Here is a 14,732-nt window from a genome sequence, read left to right on the forward strand (position 1 = left end):
TTCTTAACAATTATTATATTTATAAACGGCCGATTTATGAAAGGTTCGTTATAAGTGGTGTTGGTACCCATGCAGGTACTGACTATTGAGCTGGTAATACCCTCGAGTATTAACAGCCCACCAACATGCAGTGTTATTGGCTCAGTGCTGAAAAAAATAAAACAATACTTAATATAAATGTCAAATTTACAAGCATCAATAACGGGTAAAAGTCGAAATATATGAAAGCCAAAGGATGTATAAAATCCAAGACAGATCTAAATGAAGAGCTATATAACCAAATAAAACTCAAAAAAAATAATAGCCAAATCTATCCAAGTTTTACTCGACTGCTTTATCTCCATTTTTGACATCTTAACCTATTATATCTGTTTGTTTTGTTCACAAATATTGGTCAATATAATGGAATTGTATGCTTCTGTCAAAGTTAATATAAGTTGAAATGGGAAATAATATTCTTAAATAAAATATAAACATAAAAAGGGGGGTCCACTCCACAAACGACTGTCAATACAATGTTTTTCTCGTAAGGGTTATAAATAACAATTGTTGGAAGGAAAGGACAGAAATTTGATGCCATGATGAAAAGCTAAGTTGCATCGAATGGCAGTTTTCAGTTTTAAAATCAATTTAATAAAGTACTCGACAAATATTGAAAAGTATCATATACTGGAATCAACTGCCATCATCCGCAGATAAAATTGTGCACGCTCAACACGAACACCGCCCATACTGCCAGGCCATAATGTAATAATAACGACGTTCTTCTCAACAGTGCATGGAAATTCTAAATAGGAATGATTCTACACGTAGCAATCATCAATACTGACTTATGCCATACTTCGGTTTAGTTATGACAAATATTCTAAATATAACATATTCTGGATCATACTTCTTGGTTTTGAGGTCGCCAAGTGGTTTATAAATATAGATAAATATATCTCTGATATACGAGGGTTTGGATGGGGTTAAATGATTTTTAAGAATAATGCCCTTAAAGAAAAAAGGGGTTAATTTTTTAAAAATTAGAGAAAAAAGGAGTGAAAATTAAATGTTTACAGAAAAACAGACACCCCCCCCCCCCCACACACACATCTAGACCCTCATATATGTCATCACAATAGGCTATAGACATTTATAATTTTATTACAAGTATATATAATATTTAATCATATGTCTCATGTCACTGACATATAATTTTAATATAGTCGATTTTTACCTCATATGTCTCATGTCACATATAATTTTAATATAGTCGATTTTTACCTCATATGTCTCATGTCACATATAATTTTAATATAGTCGATTTTTACCTCATATGTCTCATGTCACATATATAATTTTAATATAGTCGCTTTTTACCTCATATGTCTCATGTCCCATATAATTTTAATATAGTCGATTTTTACCTCATATGTCATATGTCACATATAATTTTAATATAGTCGATTTTTACCTCATATGTCTCATGTCACATATAATTTTAATATAGTCGATTTTTACCTCATATGTCTCATGTCACATATAATTTTAATATTTCGATTTTTACCTCGTATGTCTCATGTCACATATAATTTTAATATAGTCGATTTTTACCTCATATGTCTCATGTCACATATAAAATAGACAATATAGACAATATTTTATTCGCACAAACACATTTACATTAAATGGTTATGGCATACAAAATTAAGACAATAAACGTACAATAGTTAAATTGATTACAATTATATTAGAGTGACAGTGGTATTCACAACAAAGAAGAAAAAAGGCTATAAATATCAACAGTTAACACATTATTAATGTTCATGAACAATTGAAAAAAGAACACAAACAAAAATTAGGTTGGCATTGCATATTAAAAGAAATACAAGTTATACAGATGTTCTTAATAAAAGACAATCATTAATATACTTTATGGTGATTTTTATAATGACTGGTAGACTGCTATTTAAAAGTACAGTCAAATGCTTAAGTGTTATATAAACCCCTAACTCTTTACAAGTTTTTTTTTCTTTATTGTTAATAAAACTTTCCCTTTTAGAAAGACAAATGTCATTTCTTTTGAGATCCTATGTGTTTACATTACCGATTTCCACGTGGTTCCTGTTTACAACATTCAAAATAGATCCCTCACATTGATATTACACCATTTCCCATGCGCTCCAATCGACTGAAATGATTGGAAAAGAAAATGTGAAAAAACATAATTGTCCATAGAATAAGACAATAACATTATAACCTTTTCAAAATGCATTTAAAACTGTTATCATCATGTATTCCTACGCATGACTGACGGAATTCTGCACCATCTACGTACAGGGAGAGAGTCATGATTTATTGATTCAGTATGATCTCGCGTAGTTTTTAAAAAAGTGTAGTATACAAAGTTCACATAGAGTTTGACTTTTTACAAATGCACAGAGAGATATGAATGATAAAGTGTTTTGTCGATATGAAGGCTGGCTTCAAGTTTGGGGTGAGTTTCGTCTGCACATTCAATATTTTAGTTTTAATAACCACGCACACACGATAAATTATATTTTGATCTAACTTGAAGGGTCAGTTCAATTTGAACAACTCTGCACTATAATAGTGCAGAGTTGTTCAGTCTATACAAGGTTTTTTTTATTGTGGAGAATACGTTATCATAACATATTTAAAGTTTTCATACTATTAATTGTACTAGAGTTTTGGACCAACTGTAGCAGCTATGGTCAACTCTATTGCTAAGATATTCTTGACAAGTTCCAATTACATTGTCTATAAGAAAAAAGTCTTATTGCTGTTCTTCCTGTCTCTGGTAGGTCATCACTATTTAGATCTTATTAAAATGTAGGTAGAATGTATTCACATGGTGATATGAACTAAGGATAATTTCATGTTTGGCAACAGTTCTCTTTGATGTATACTAATGAGGCCTTTCTGCAATTATTTTTATTTTGATTAGTACATATAACATTATAACAAAAAATTAAGTCGCTCTCAATTTACATACATTAACTTGATTTAACTTGATTAATTTTTGCTGTAAAAAAGGGGGAAAAGGGTATGGGGTAGAGTGAATATGGCCCAGGCCCTTCCTTCCATCTGGAAAATACCTTGTGTAAAAAAAAAAAATCAAAAAGTTTGACTTGGTATGTAATGTGATTTTTTTTCATCATTTTCAACTATTACTCCCCCTTTTTAATTTAATAATGTATCCTCCCTTTTATATATATTTTGTTTTACAGATAAAGAAAATATATGTATCTGTTTAGCCTTGTCACAAGTTGTGGGAAAATATTTGTGTATGTAGTAGGCTGTGTTATTGTCCATGTCATTTGTAACCTTAAATTATAATCCACCATTGATCATAATCACATGGACTATTAAATCTCAATTAGAAGATAGCTAAGACATTTTAAATCAATCGAAGAAAGTTTTGTAAAAGTGATGGGATAAGGTAAATGGCATTTTAATTGTCTTTTATCTTGGTCTATAGTTTATTTAACATTAACAATTTATACTTGTTTACTTGTACCCTTGTTTGTGAACACCCAAAGTAATTGTCCATGTAGAGATATGGAATATCAGGGAAAATGATTAATTTAGAGAAGTCTTTAAAAGTAAAAAATTGGACTTGAACACAGAAAAAAAAGTGCCATGCATGCTTAAAATACGTTTTAAAAAACTGTCTAAACTCATAAAATAAGATACATATAAAATAAAATATAAAAATATTGATCATAGAACTAGTAGTTGGAATAGTTTTTGGCTCAGACAGAGATAAATTAGGATATTACTGCATTGTTCCTTATATATGTAGACTGTCCAATACAGAAAGGTAGATTATATATTTTTAGTGGTCTTAAAGTTTCAGATATTCATACAAAAGGGACCCCCTGCTACAGGCCCATATGATAAAGTGTCAAGGTTTAGACAAAATTTAACAGACTGTGTAGGAGGGAAAGTGGAGACTTTTTTATGACTACAATGAACTTTACAATGAACAATTCAAGTCTTGATTGTTTTATTCACTTAAAATTTAAGGGGATCAAATAATGTCAAATGACTTCAATATAGCCAAAAGTTTACTGATCTATTTAGATATGTAATTGAGTTGTGGAGTTTTCTACCACTTATTTGGTGACATTGTACAAATGTTTTTTTTTCTGTAACACCTGAGAAGTGTTATAAGATGTGTAATAAATGTCTTGTACATGTAAAAATGATTGTTCTGGCTGTTGCTCATAAAACACTGTAAGTATATATTTTCAATCATAAGTCTTTCTCCATCTGCAATAAAATGATGATAAGAGAAGGTTTTATAACTCACCATGTTATAAACATTAACCTTATTTATTCTTTACCATCCAGGCTATATTTATAACTTGCTAAAATTCCTTAACAAGCGTTAGTCCTGGTAAATAATTATCCCTAATGGATAGAGAGATCAATTTCTGACTCATGCACATGCATGCATGTTAGTGATGATGTAATTCTTAAGGCAATTAATTTAAGATTGCAAAATGTCAAATTCAGTCTTTTTACCAATAATAGAGAATTTTTTCTTAATAAAAGGAAAATGAATCCCTTTAATTGGATAGAATTTATCAAAATGCACAGTTGCAGATGGTTGCTATAGTTTTATTATTACTAAGTCATATGATATATGCTTTAAAATCAACGAAAAATGATAGAATTGTGTGAATGATCAATATTTCATCTGATTAGGCAATAGATTTGATCTTCTAATGAATTGGAGCAACAATTGATTGTTACATTAATACATGTAAAAATCATTCTAATTTTGAATTGTAAGAAAAAAGTAAAATATATATAGATCAAAATAAAAAAATGAACAATAAATTTTCAAATTAAATATTAAAGCATTATAATATTTCTGTAGGCTGGAGCTTGATTCAGTGTCTGGGGAAAGATCTAATTGTCCCTAACAGTAAAAAAAGCTTCAATTGCATCAATGCAAATGTTATTTTTTATGACTTTTGCCCCCACCTAAATATGGCACTGGTAACCAGAGGATTTTAACAATTTAATTGGGCAATTCCTTATTTCTTCTACTTCAATGATGTATGAAAATAAATGAAATTTAATGCACCTATTCCTAAAATGATAGGAATATGAATTATAAACTCAAATAATAATAATGGTTCACAAGTTCAGTAATTATTTCATCAATTTCATGACAAATATAATGCATTACATAATTCAGTTTGAACTCTGACACTTAGACATATGGTGTGCAGTGTTTTCAATAAACATTTTTTGAATGGGAGTTTGAGTGTTATGAATACTGATAGATGGGACTTATACAGAGTTGCATGTACATGGGTAATATCAAATTGATCCATTTCGCCTAATATTAAAAGAGGGAAAAGTATAAGTATTAGATAGTTCCTTCCTAGTTCTATAATTGAAGCACCAAAAGGGCGACTGGTAAACAGACATATATAGGAATTTGATGTACAGTAGTTGTCGTTTGTTTATGTAATTTAAGGTGTTTCTCGTTTCTCGTTGTTTTTTTATATAGATTAGACTGTTGGTTTTCCCGTTTGAATGGTTTTACACTAGTAATTTGGGGGCCCTTTATAGCTTGTTGTTTGGTTTTAGCCAAGGCTCCGTGTTGAAGGCCGTACATAGACCTATAATGGTTTACTTTTTTTTAAATTGATATTTGGAATGAGAGTTGTCTCTTTGGCACTCACACCACATCTTCCTATATCTATATATGGTCACTTTGGTCATCTTCCAACTGGCAGTTAAATCCTTGACAAAGTTTGGTGTCTATCGGGTGCAGGATGTATACATTCACAGCCTCATCAGGTCAGAATTGAGATGCCTCTTTTATAGATAATGCCCCACTCTCAGCAGTTTAAGACATCTTACAATAACTTAGAGGTTTCTGTAGGTAGCATGTTTCTATTCAAATTTTCTGTCCCAATCCAATTGCCCTATTTTCAAGTGGCGTTAAAATTTTCCACCTTTCATCCCAGTCAGTCCCTATTAGTTAATGTTTGGCGGATCATCTCATGGGTTTTTACTTGATGACTTAAAACTGATCGAAAACTGAGAAACTATGTGTAGGTGTTAACTATGTTGAATATATGTGTGTGTAATATAAAAGTGTGAGCTGCTTAAATATTTACTAAGAAAGCTATATGTCATGGTGTGTTATTTGGCTTAAATTTGTGTTAGTGTTATTTTGGATAAAAATATGTTTTATTTTATGAAAGAAAATTTAATGTTTGTATTTTGTAAAAGTTTTAATTAATCTGTTTAATTAATTTTACCTATGCTGTGGCATTAGTACTCAAAATGACACAGTTTGCTCAAAGCACTTTATTTTAATTTTAATTAGCATATGTCACTAGGATTAGGCTTTGTTAATTAAAGTCTCTTTTAATAATGAGAGTAATATTAACATCTCGTGTCATGTTGAGTTATTTTGTGTTTTAGTATAAATATCATTGTGAAATTTTGGAAAAGCAGTCACCTTTCGGAAACCAAACCTTTCACTTCTTAAGTCTATTATACTGGTACTGTAGGACTGTCGATCAGTCTACCAGTTGACTTTGTAGTGTTTAGACAAAAATGTATTTTTTGACTCACATTTTGTTTTTGAGAATTTTTAAGATCTTAGTCAGTGTTTCGGAAGCGTAACCTCACACTACTCATGTCATTATACTGGCCCTATAAGACTGTCTACCAGTCTACCAGTTGACTGTGTAGTGTGAGACTAAATTTATCTCTGACTCATATATTTAACTTTAGAAAATACTTTTGAGAAACTTTTATTTTGAGACTTTTATATTTTGAAATTGAGATTAATTACATTTTATGTTTTAGTAGTTTTGGCATTTATTTTATATTTTACATTTTAAAGAGAAATAGTTTTACTTTGGATTTGATATTTAGATTTGATACTTTGTACTTTAATTAGATTATTATTATTATTATTTGGAATTGTTTGCTAATTGATTTGTTATCATCATTCGTTTAAATTGTTACAGTAATTAAATTATGAAAACCTTCCTTGCGTTTTAGCTATGCCTATCAGAACATTAAGTCTAGCGATAGACTGACCCCCTGTCCCTTGGTTCCAGCACATACGAGTTAGCTCCCCCTTATCTAACAGTGCTCTGGAGGAACCTTGGTGACAGATATGGCGGAGTTGACCCGGGCATGATTCAAATTAGATTCTGAAACTCCATAGCTAGAAAGTAGGTTGGCAAAATTCATTCAAAATTATTTAAAACTTAAAATTTCAAAAATTGAGACAACAGTAGGAGAGACAATGAGAAGAAGAGAGAACCAGTAGCAGGAGAGACAAGTTGCAGATAAAACAACACATAACTAAAAGATAAGTACATCTTGCCTATTATAATACACTTTAATAACTTTTAAGTGAAAAGTATAGATGTATGTTGATTCTTGGTGTGAATCTGTTAACTTTAAATAAATATTTGTTTGTGCAAAAACTTTACAGGAGATAAAAATTCAGTTCAGGAGAAACTGTACTTGTGCAAATAATTTTATACGATCTGGAAATTTGACTCATAGTAGAGAGAATTTAACATTTAGTTCAGGAGAGATTTTATTTGCATAATTAATAAAGTTATAACTTAAGGTAGAGAGAATCGAACATAAACAATATACTGACAAAAATACTTTAAGTTTCAGTTTGGTAATTGGAATAGAAATATCATCATGGGTAGAAAAAGGATTTCAAAAGGATGGTGCTGCCAAAAAGACAGATGTGCCAGGCTATCCAGTGTAATACCAGGAACAGCAAGTTTCCAGTTTACTACAACCATGGAGAGGAACTTTGTCGAAATTGGACTAGAGGACCACCAAGTGAGATGTTTAGTTGACAGTGGAGCATCTTTTAGCTGTATCAGTCAACATCAGGTGTACCGTCTTAACACCACTACAGCAATACAGAGATCAACGATCAAGGATGCAATAGGTGTCTGTTGACAGGTGTTTGCAATAAACGGAGAAATAGTGCTTCAACTTTTGGACATCTTACCAGAAATTCATAAATATTAAACATTACCGTCTTGCTAGAGCTTATTTATAGGATAAAACTTTTTGTGAAACAACAAAGCAAAAACAGACTACAAGAACAGAACTTTGACATTACCAACTGAGATCATTTAGACATTAGTGATTATCATGAGACTCAATGTGCTTCTAATGCAACCCTAGCAACCTTCCAAGACAGTAGGATATAGAAAACATTCAGTGTTAATCTTCTTTTTTTGTAGTGCTAGGTATTAGTAGGAGTGCACGCCTGTTGGTTCTTTTCACTATAATGAATTTGAATTTTGGATTACTGGAATGTTGTTTTATTATTCATCTGTTAAAATTTCCTTATACATTTGTACAAGGAATAAAGGTTGCTGGAAGCTAGCAAGTTGAAATAAATTGTTGTTGATATATGTATATAATTTTGGCGCCAGGTTAAATATAATTTGTATAGAGTGTATTAATATATTTTTAAGATGTTAATATGTGAATGTATATATCATGTTTGGGGACAAACATATTGGAGTAGGGGGGAATATGTCATGGTGTGTTATTTGGCTTAAATTTGTGTTAGTGTTATTTTGGATAAAAATATGTTTTATTTTATGAAAGAAAATTTAATGTTTGTATTTTGTAAAAGTTTTAATTAATCTGTTTAATTAATTTTACCTATGCTGTGGCATTAGTACTCAAAATGACACAGTTTGCTCAAAGCACTTTATTTTAATTTTAATTAGCATATGTCACTAGGATTAGGCTTTGTTAATTAAAGTCTCTTTTAATAATGAGAGTAATATTAACATCTCGTGTCATGTTGAGTTATTTTGTGTTTTAGTATAAATATCATTGTGAAATTTTGGAAAAGCAGTCACCTTTCGGAAACCAAACCTTTCACTTCTTAAGTCTATTATACTGGTACTGTAGGACTGTCGATCAGTCTACCAGTTGACTTTGTAGTGTTTAGACAAAAATGTATTTTTTGACTCACATTTTATTTTTGAGAATTTTTAAGATCTTAGTCAGTGTTTCGGAAGCGTAACCTCACACTACTCATGTCATTATACTGGCCCTATAAGACTGTCTACCAGTCTACCAGTTGACTGTGTAGTGTGAGACTAAATTTATCTCTGACTCATAAATTTAACTTTAGAAAATACTTTTGAGAAACTTTTATTTTGAGACTTTTATATTTTGAAATTGAGATTAATTACATTTTATGTTTTAGTAGTTTTGGCATTTATTTTATATTTTACATTTTAAAGAGAAATAGTTTTACTTTGGATTTGATATTTAGATTTGATACTTTGTACTTTAATTAGATTATTATTATTATTATTTGGAATTGTTTGCTAATTGATTTGTTATCATCATTCGTTTAAATTGTTACAGTAATTAAATTATGAAAACCTTCCTTGCGTTTTAGCTATGCCTATCAGAACATTAAGTCTAGCGATAGACTGACCCCCTGTCCCTTGGTTCCAGCACATACGAGTTAGCTCCCCCTTATCTAACAGTGCTCTGGAGGAACCTTGGTGACAGATATATCAGTTTATTTTATTAAATGTTATTTGATGTTTTTATCATCGAATTATAGATGTTATTGCCTTGTCAAATGTTTATGTCTTTCTTGGTCCTTTCTTGGAATAAAATGTTCTTCTTTTAAAGCAAATATGATCCTTAAATCAACAGGGATTAAAACCGCTAATCTTTAACTCTTCATTGAGCTTCACTGCTGCAAAGCCATTTTACTTCCTGATAAGGGAGATCACCTGCTTCAAATTATCATTAGTATTGTAAAATGAGGGATTTTGGAAATTAGTCTTTGGAAAGGGCTTCAGCACGCATATTGCTGGATTTTATTTTCAAATGTATCTTATAGATTGTGTTGCATACTAATTATAAAAAAGAAGATGTGGTATGATTGCCAATGAAACAACTCTCCACAAGAGACCAAATGTCACAGAAATTATCAACTATAGGTCACCATATGGCCGCCAACAATGAGCACAGCCCACACTGCATAGTCAGCTATAAAAGGCCCCGAAATGACAATGTAAATCAATGCAAAGAAGAAAACTAACTGCCTAATTTATATACAAAAAATGAACAAAAAAAAACCAAATATGTAACCTATAAACAAACAACAACTACTAAATTACAGGCTCCTGACTTGGAACAGGCACATTACACACAGAATGTGAAGAAAAGCTACCTATTCTCTAAAAAATTTATCTTATATAATTTTGTTTATGTTCCTACACTTTGATATAAAATCTGAAGGCTATACCAGCATTTCCATTTTCTGAGGAAGCATTATGTAGATAGTAAAAGTGAAGATATATGTGTTAGATCCTTTTGATTATTGTTTCATGTGTTGTCACAGGTGTAGTTGACATTACTTATCTGTTTAAGTATGACAAACAATGCCAAGTACAATAGAACTACTTTTTTCTCTTCAGTGGGCATGATATGTAATGAATCTTGGTAAATATTTGTTAAAATAATTGTGACAATATAATATTTCCAAGTTTAAATAGATTTGTTTACTGTTTAATTCAAAGGAGATATGGTATTGTGTTTATAAATGTTCAATAAACTCTTTTCTCAAGTGAAAAAGTTATAATTTAAAATCATTGTCGTTGCTTTATATTCAGGAAATTAAGAAGATTATAATGAAAAATAGAAATTATTTGATTTAAAAAAGAAATTCACAGAACAGTCTTTGTTTTGCCAATAATATATTTCCAAATTATTTAGTTTTAATAAATACATTTTACTTTGTTTTCCTTGACATTACTACTACAGTAATATGAGTTCTACAGCTCATCATAGAGGACCTCCAATTTACATCAAATTGAAGGACAGCAATAAAAGCTCTTATCATCTTTGCTTATTTACAGATTATCAGAGGAACTTTCTACTCCATATACTATACTCCTAGCTGTCTTTTCTATTGAATACATAACATATTACAAACGAATTTAGGAAAACTCATGTTCATTTAGTTCTATTTCTCTGTTATCTAAGAGAAATTTATTTTTTGCAGTACCTTCATCAAAATACTTTTATCGCAGACATGTCTGTTTTATAACAGTTAACAATAATATATGATGCAAGTGTGATGTTTTCATGTGTTTATAAAATTATCTGGTTGTTTAGAATTCTAACTGTATCAACACTGCATATACATTCTATATCAACATCATTCTATTTTATTAATGATTGATAAATGTTAAATGTTGAGTCAGCAGCCTTTGCTATGAACAGTACCCTTTCTTTTACAGTAACATAGACACAAATCAGATAAATGGTTGGTGCATAATACAAACAGTTTGTACAAGCATGCAATAGTTTTCAGATTCCCCGTTTCAATTTACTGTGGATTCAGTATTATTCGTTGGGTACAAATTTTCATGGGTTTCGTGGGAACAGGTAAACCACGAATTCAAATGTTCAACAAATAACATATTTTTGATAGGCTTTGTATACAGAGATAGGCAAAAACCCGAAATCAAATATCCATAAATATGCAAGTTTTCAACAATCCCAGAAAATTGATCCCCACGAAATAAATGAATCCACAGCAATCTTGACAAGTTTTGTAATTGTGTAATTTATTTATAAAGAAAGGCATCAGTAATATGCCATTACATGTATTAAAAATTCATAAATCAATCGAGATAATAAATTTGGGTTACAAACTAAAACTGAGGAAAACACATCAATTATAAGAGTAAAAGAAGGAACATCAGGAACTCTGTAACAAATACTAATGTCAACACACATAGAAACAAACTATTTGATAAAAACTACCAATATTCCTGACTTGCTTAGTACAGGACATTTAAGAACCTGGTTTTATGTCTAGCCAAACCTCACGCTTATATGACAATGTCAAAAAAAACACTTTAAAATTACAACAGAAATTCAAAACAAACACATATATATATACAAGAACCTTTATCACTGAGAAAAGCATAAACAAATAATATAGTAGTCAACACAATATGCAAACTGCAGAACAACAACAAACAGTTTGCATCTTTTATGAACAAAATTGTACTTCACCTTTTTACTTTGTACATTTTACAATGTTAACCATGTGCAATGTTAACCATGAGTTGGTTTCTCAAGTCTAAGTCTTAACTTTTGAATTGATGTTTTGATTTCTGAGTTTTCATATTTTGATGTTTCTTTTAATTTAAGATGCTGAGACAGGAATTCTTTCCAAGGTGCTAGAAGATGGGAATCAGCCAGTGATACCATGGCAACCATTTTTTGTTGTTCTGCGTCAGGATTTAAAAACTTTGACATGTCATAAGGAAGAGAAGGTGTAATATTTTAGTAGTATTCAATAGATAATTTGTCTAAAATCTCTCGAATCTATCCAATAGAGGTGTAGTTCACTAGTTTTTGTGTAATTTTGAAAAAAAATGCAACACATTGTGAAGATATGGAGGTGTGTGGTATTATTGCCAATGAGAAAACTGCAAATGACATGCATGTGATAAAACATTTATAGGGCAACATACAGCCTTCTACAATGAGAAAACCCCATTATTTGAAGGTGACATTCCAAGGATAACTGAAATATAATTTGCAATTTAACTTTAAAAAGAGCTTGTTGATATATGTCTAAGTTTCAAGCCTCTTCCATGTTCCTGTTTTGAATAAGAGAAGGCTTTTCAGTAACCAGAGGCGGATTTAGGGGGGGCAGGGGGCCAGGGCCCCCCCTTTTGGGAAAAAATTTGGTTGCTTATATAGGGAATCACTGAAGCGTGACTGGAGCGGGCCCCCTCTTAGGTCAGTCAGTGGGCCCCCACTTATGAAAATTTCTAGATCCGCCACTGGTAACCACCAATACAAGAAGACACAAAAAAGATAATATTCATTAGTAGCGTTTTGTTTGAATCCATGAATAAAATAATTAAAATATTCAAAAAGAGAGGCTATTAGTTATTCATGTACCTAAATTTTCAAATCAAATTTGAATTACGACTTTAAATCACAAATTATTAACATATGTATGTTTGCAGAATGCTTCTGATGTGCCTGGACTACAAGATTTAATTGTGGTTAGAATGGACAATGGGAAATCAGAATTTGATAGAAGATATGGATATGATATGCTATCCAGTATACAAGAACATGCAGAGAATCGTGATCATGAGCGCCCAAGAGTTACATGTATGTAAACTGTTTGATCTGTTAAGTTCTCAAATCTTTTGGTGATGGGAAAATAAATATTCTTGCTTAAATAACCAAAGAATTTGGGTTTGATGCTATCATAAAGTAGTTAAAAGGTACTCCATCTGAAGCTTATAAATCTGCTATAATAAACAAGACTGTTCATTGGTTTTGCTCTTCTGCTAAACATGTAAACAGTTTAAAAAGATGTCCATGTTAAAAGTCAAAATCATGAGATTTTTCTCCTTTCTGCATTTCATGATATATTGCCTCCTACATGGACAAGAGAATATAAGATATCTTCATTGATAAGTAACCACTTTTTAAAAAATAATATGCAGACCTGAAAAAAAAAATACAACCTATCCATGTTGACTGGATTTTTTTGTGTTCAATTCTATATATTCAGAAATAATTGTAATTATAGTCTTATATTCATTTTTAAGTTGTCATGTATTTCATATAAAATAAATTTAATCCAAATTTCTTCATTAAGGGCAGTTATTATTTCCCTTATCATTAGCTGTAACCTATTACTCTGACAACAGAAGTCATTCAAGCTACTGGAAACAGAATTTTAATCAAGATTTTTTTCCATCATATGTATTTTTGGATGCTGTTAGGCAATAAAGGGACTGTTTAGTATATAGACTAAGCACAGCAATTAGGGAATGATTTGATATTTAGTTTGAAACCAATGATGTTGAATTGATCGGTATACACTTTTTTTTAGATCTAAAGAGCATGCTACCCTCTCTTTAAAAGCATTTTAGTGGGGGTGGATATACTTTTCAGGACATTGCATGCAACTACTTGTCCTATGTTATTTGAAGAATTTACAAACAAGGTGTGAAGGGAAGCAAGTTTTAGTTCATTATTTTTGTGTCTTTAGTGATTTAAAATTTATGGATGATATTTGGAAAAAGCAATTACAAATTTTGTCTGGCATCAATGTTTTTAACAGCACAAGATCTAATTCTTGTTTTATCTTGAGGTCTTGAGACCACATGAAAAAATATATGTAAAGCCACTTTATTAAAATATTCTATTTTTATGCCTAAAGATTGAAAATTGGACCAGGAAGAATGTTTTCAGATATTTCAAAAATTTTAGTATGAAAGGATGGCCTTTGTGAAAATTCTTCAACTACAATGAAAAAAATGTTTGAGTTAGCTCCCTTTGGCCTTCAAACTGCATCTTAGTTTGAATTGCCAACTACACTATTTCTTTTAAAGTAACAATAAGCATCCAACAACAGTTCAAACTGTTATATCAAAGTAAAGCAGTTGTTTAATTCATGCAAGATATCCCATTAGATATCTCTAAATAAGACCAAATTTATCTGCAAAGGGATAAGATTTTTTCCATACTTCAGACAATCAGCCACTGTACATGAGTGTAAAATTTCGTTAAAGGAATGGTGTAGTAAACTAGCATAGAGGTCAGTGGGTGGGAGGGCAGACTGCTGCCAACAGTTTCTTTGCAATAGTTTATGAACCTTTTAACCAATGCTT

The 14,732-nt window shown here is 30.8% G+C and overlaps 1 protein-coding gene across 4 annotated transcripts in view; it reads left to right on the forward strand.

Annotated features, from left to right (window-relative positions):
• The first annotated feature begins 2,371 nt into the window (after nt 1-2,371).
• The window catches only part of LOC134707002 (disabled homolog 2-interacting protein-like), a 111,148-nt gene continuing 98,787 nt past the window's right edge, over nt 2,372-14,732 (forward strand). For 2 of the 4 annotated variants that reach the window (XM_063566428.1, XM_063566429.1), the window contains exons 1-3: nt 2,374-2,479; nt 12,238-12,362; nt 13,068-13,218. In XM_063566428.1, the coding sequence (XP_063422498.1) occupies nt 2,431-2,479; nt 12,238-12,362; nt 13,068-13,218 (325 nt within the window). In that variant the 5' untranslated portion in view covers nt 2,374-2,430. Of the gene's footprint in view, nt 2,480-12,237; nt 12,363-13,067; nt 13,219-14,732 lie in introns of all 4 variants that reach the window. The other 2 variants (XM_063566430.1, XM_063566431.1) reach the window with 2 other exon arrangements.

This window comes from Mytilus trossulus, chromosome 2 (genome assembly GCF_036588685.1).
Source record: "Mytilus trossulus isolate FHL-02 chromosome 2, PNRI_Mtr1.1.1.hap1, whole genome shotgun sequence".
Lineage (NCBI taxonomy): Eukaryota > Metazoa > Mollusca > Bivalvia > Mytilida > Mytilidae > Mytilus > Mytilus trossulus.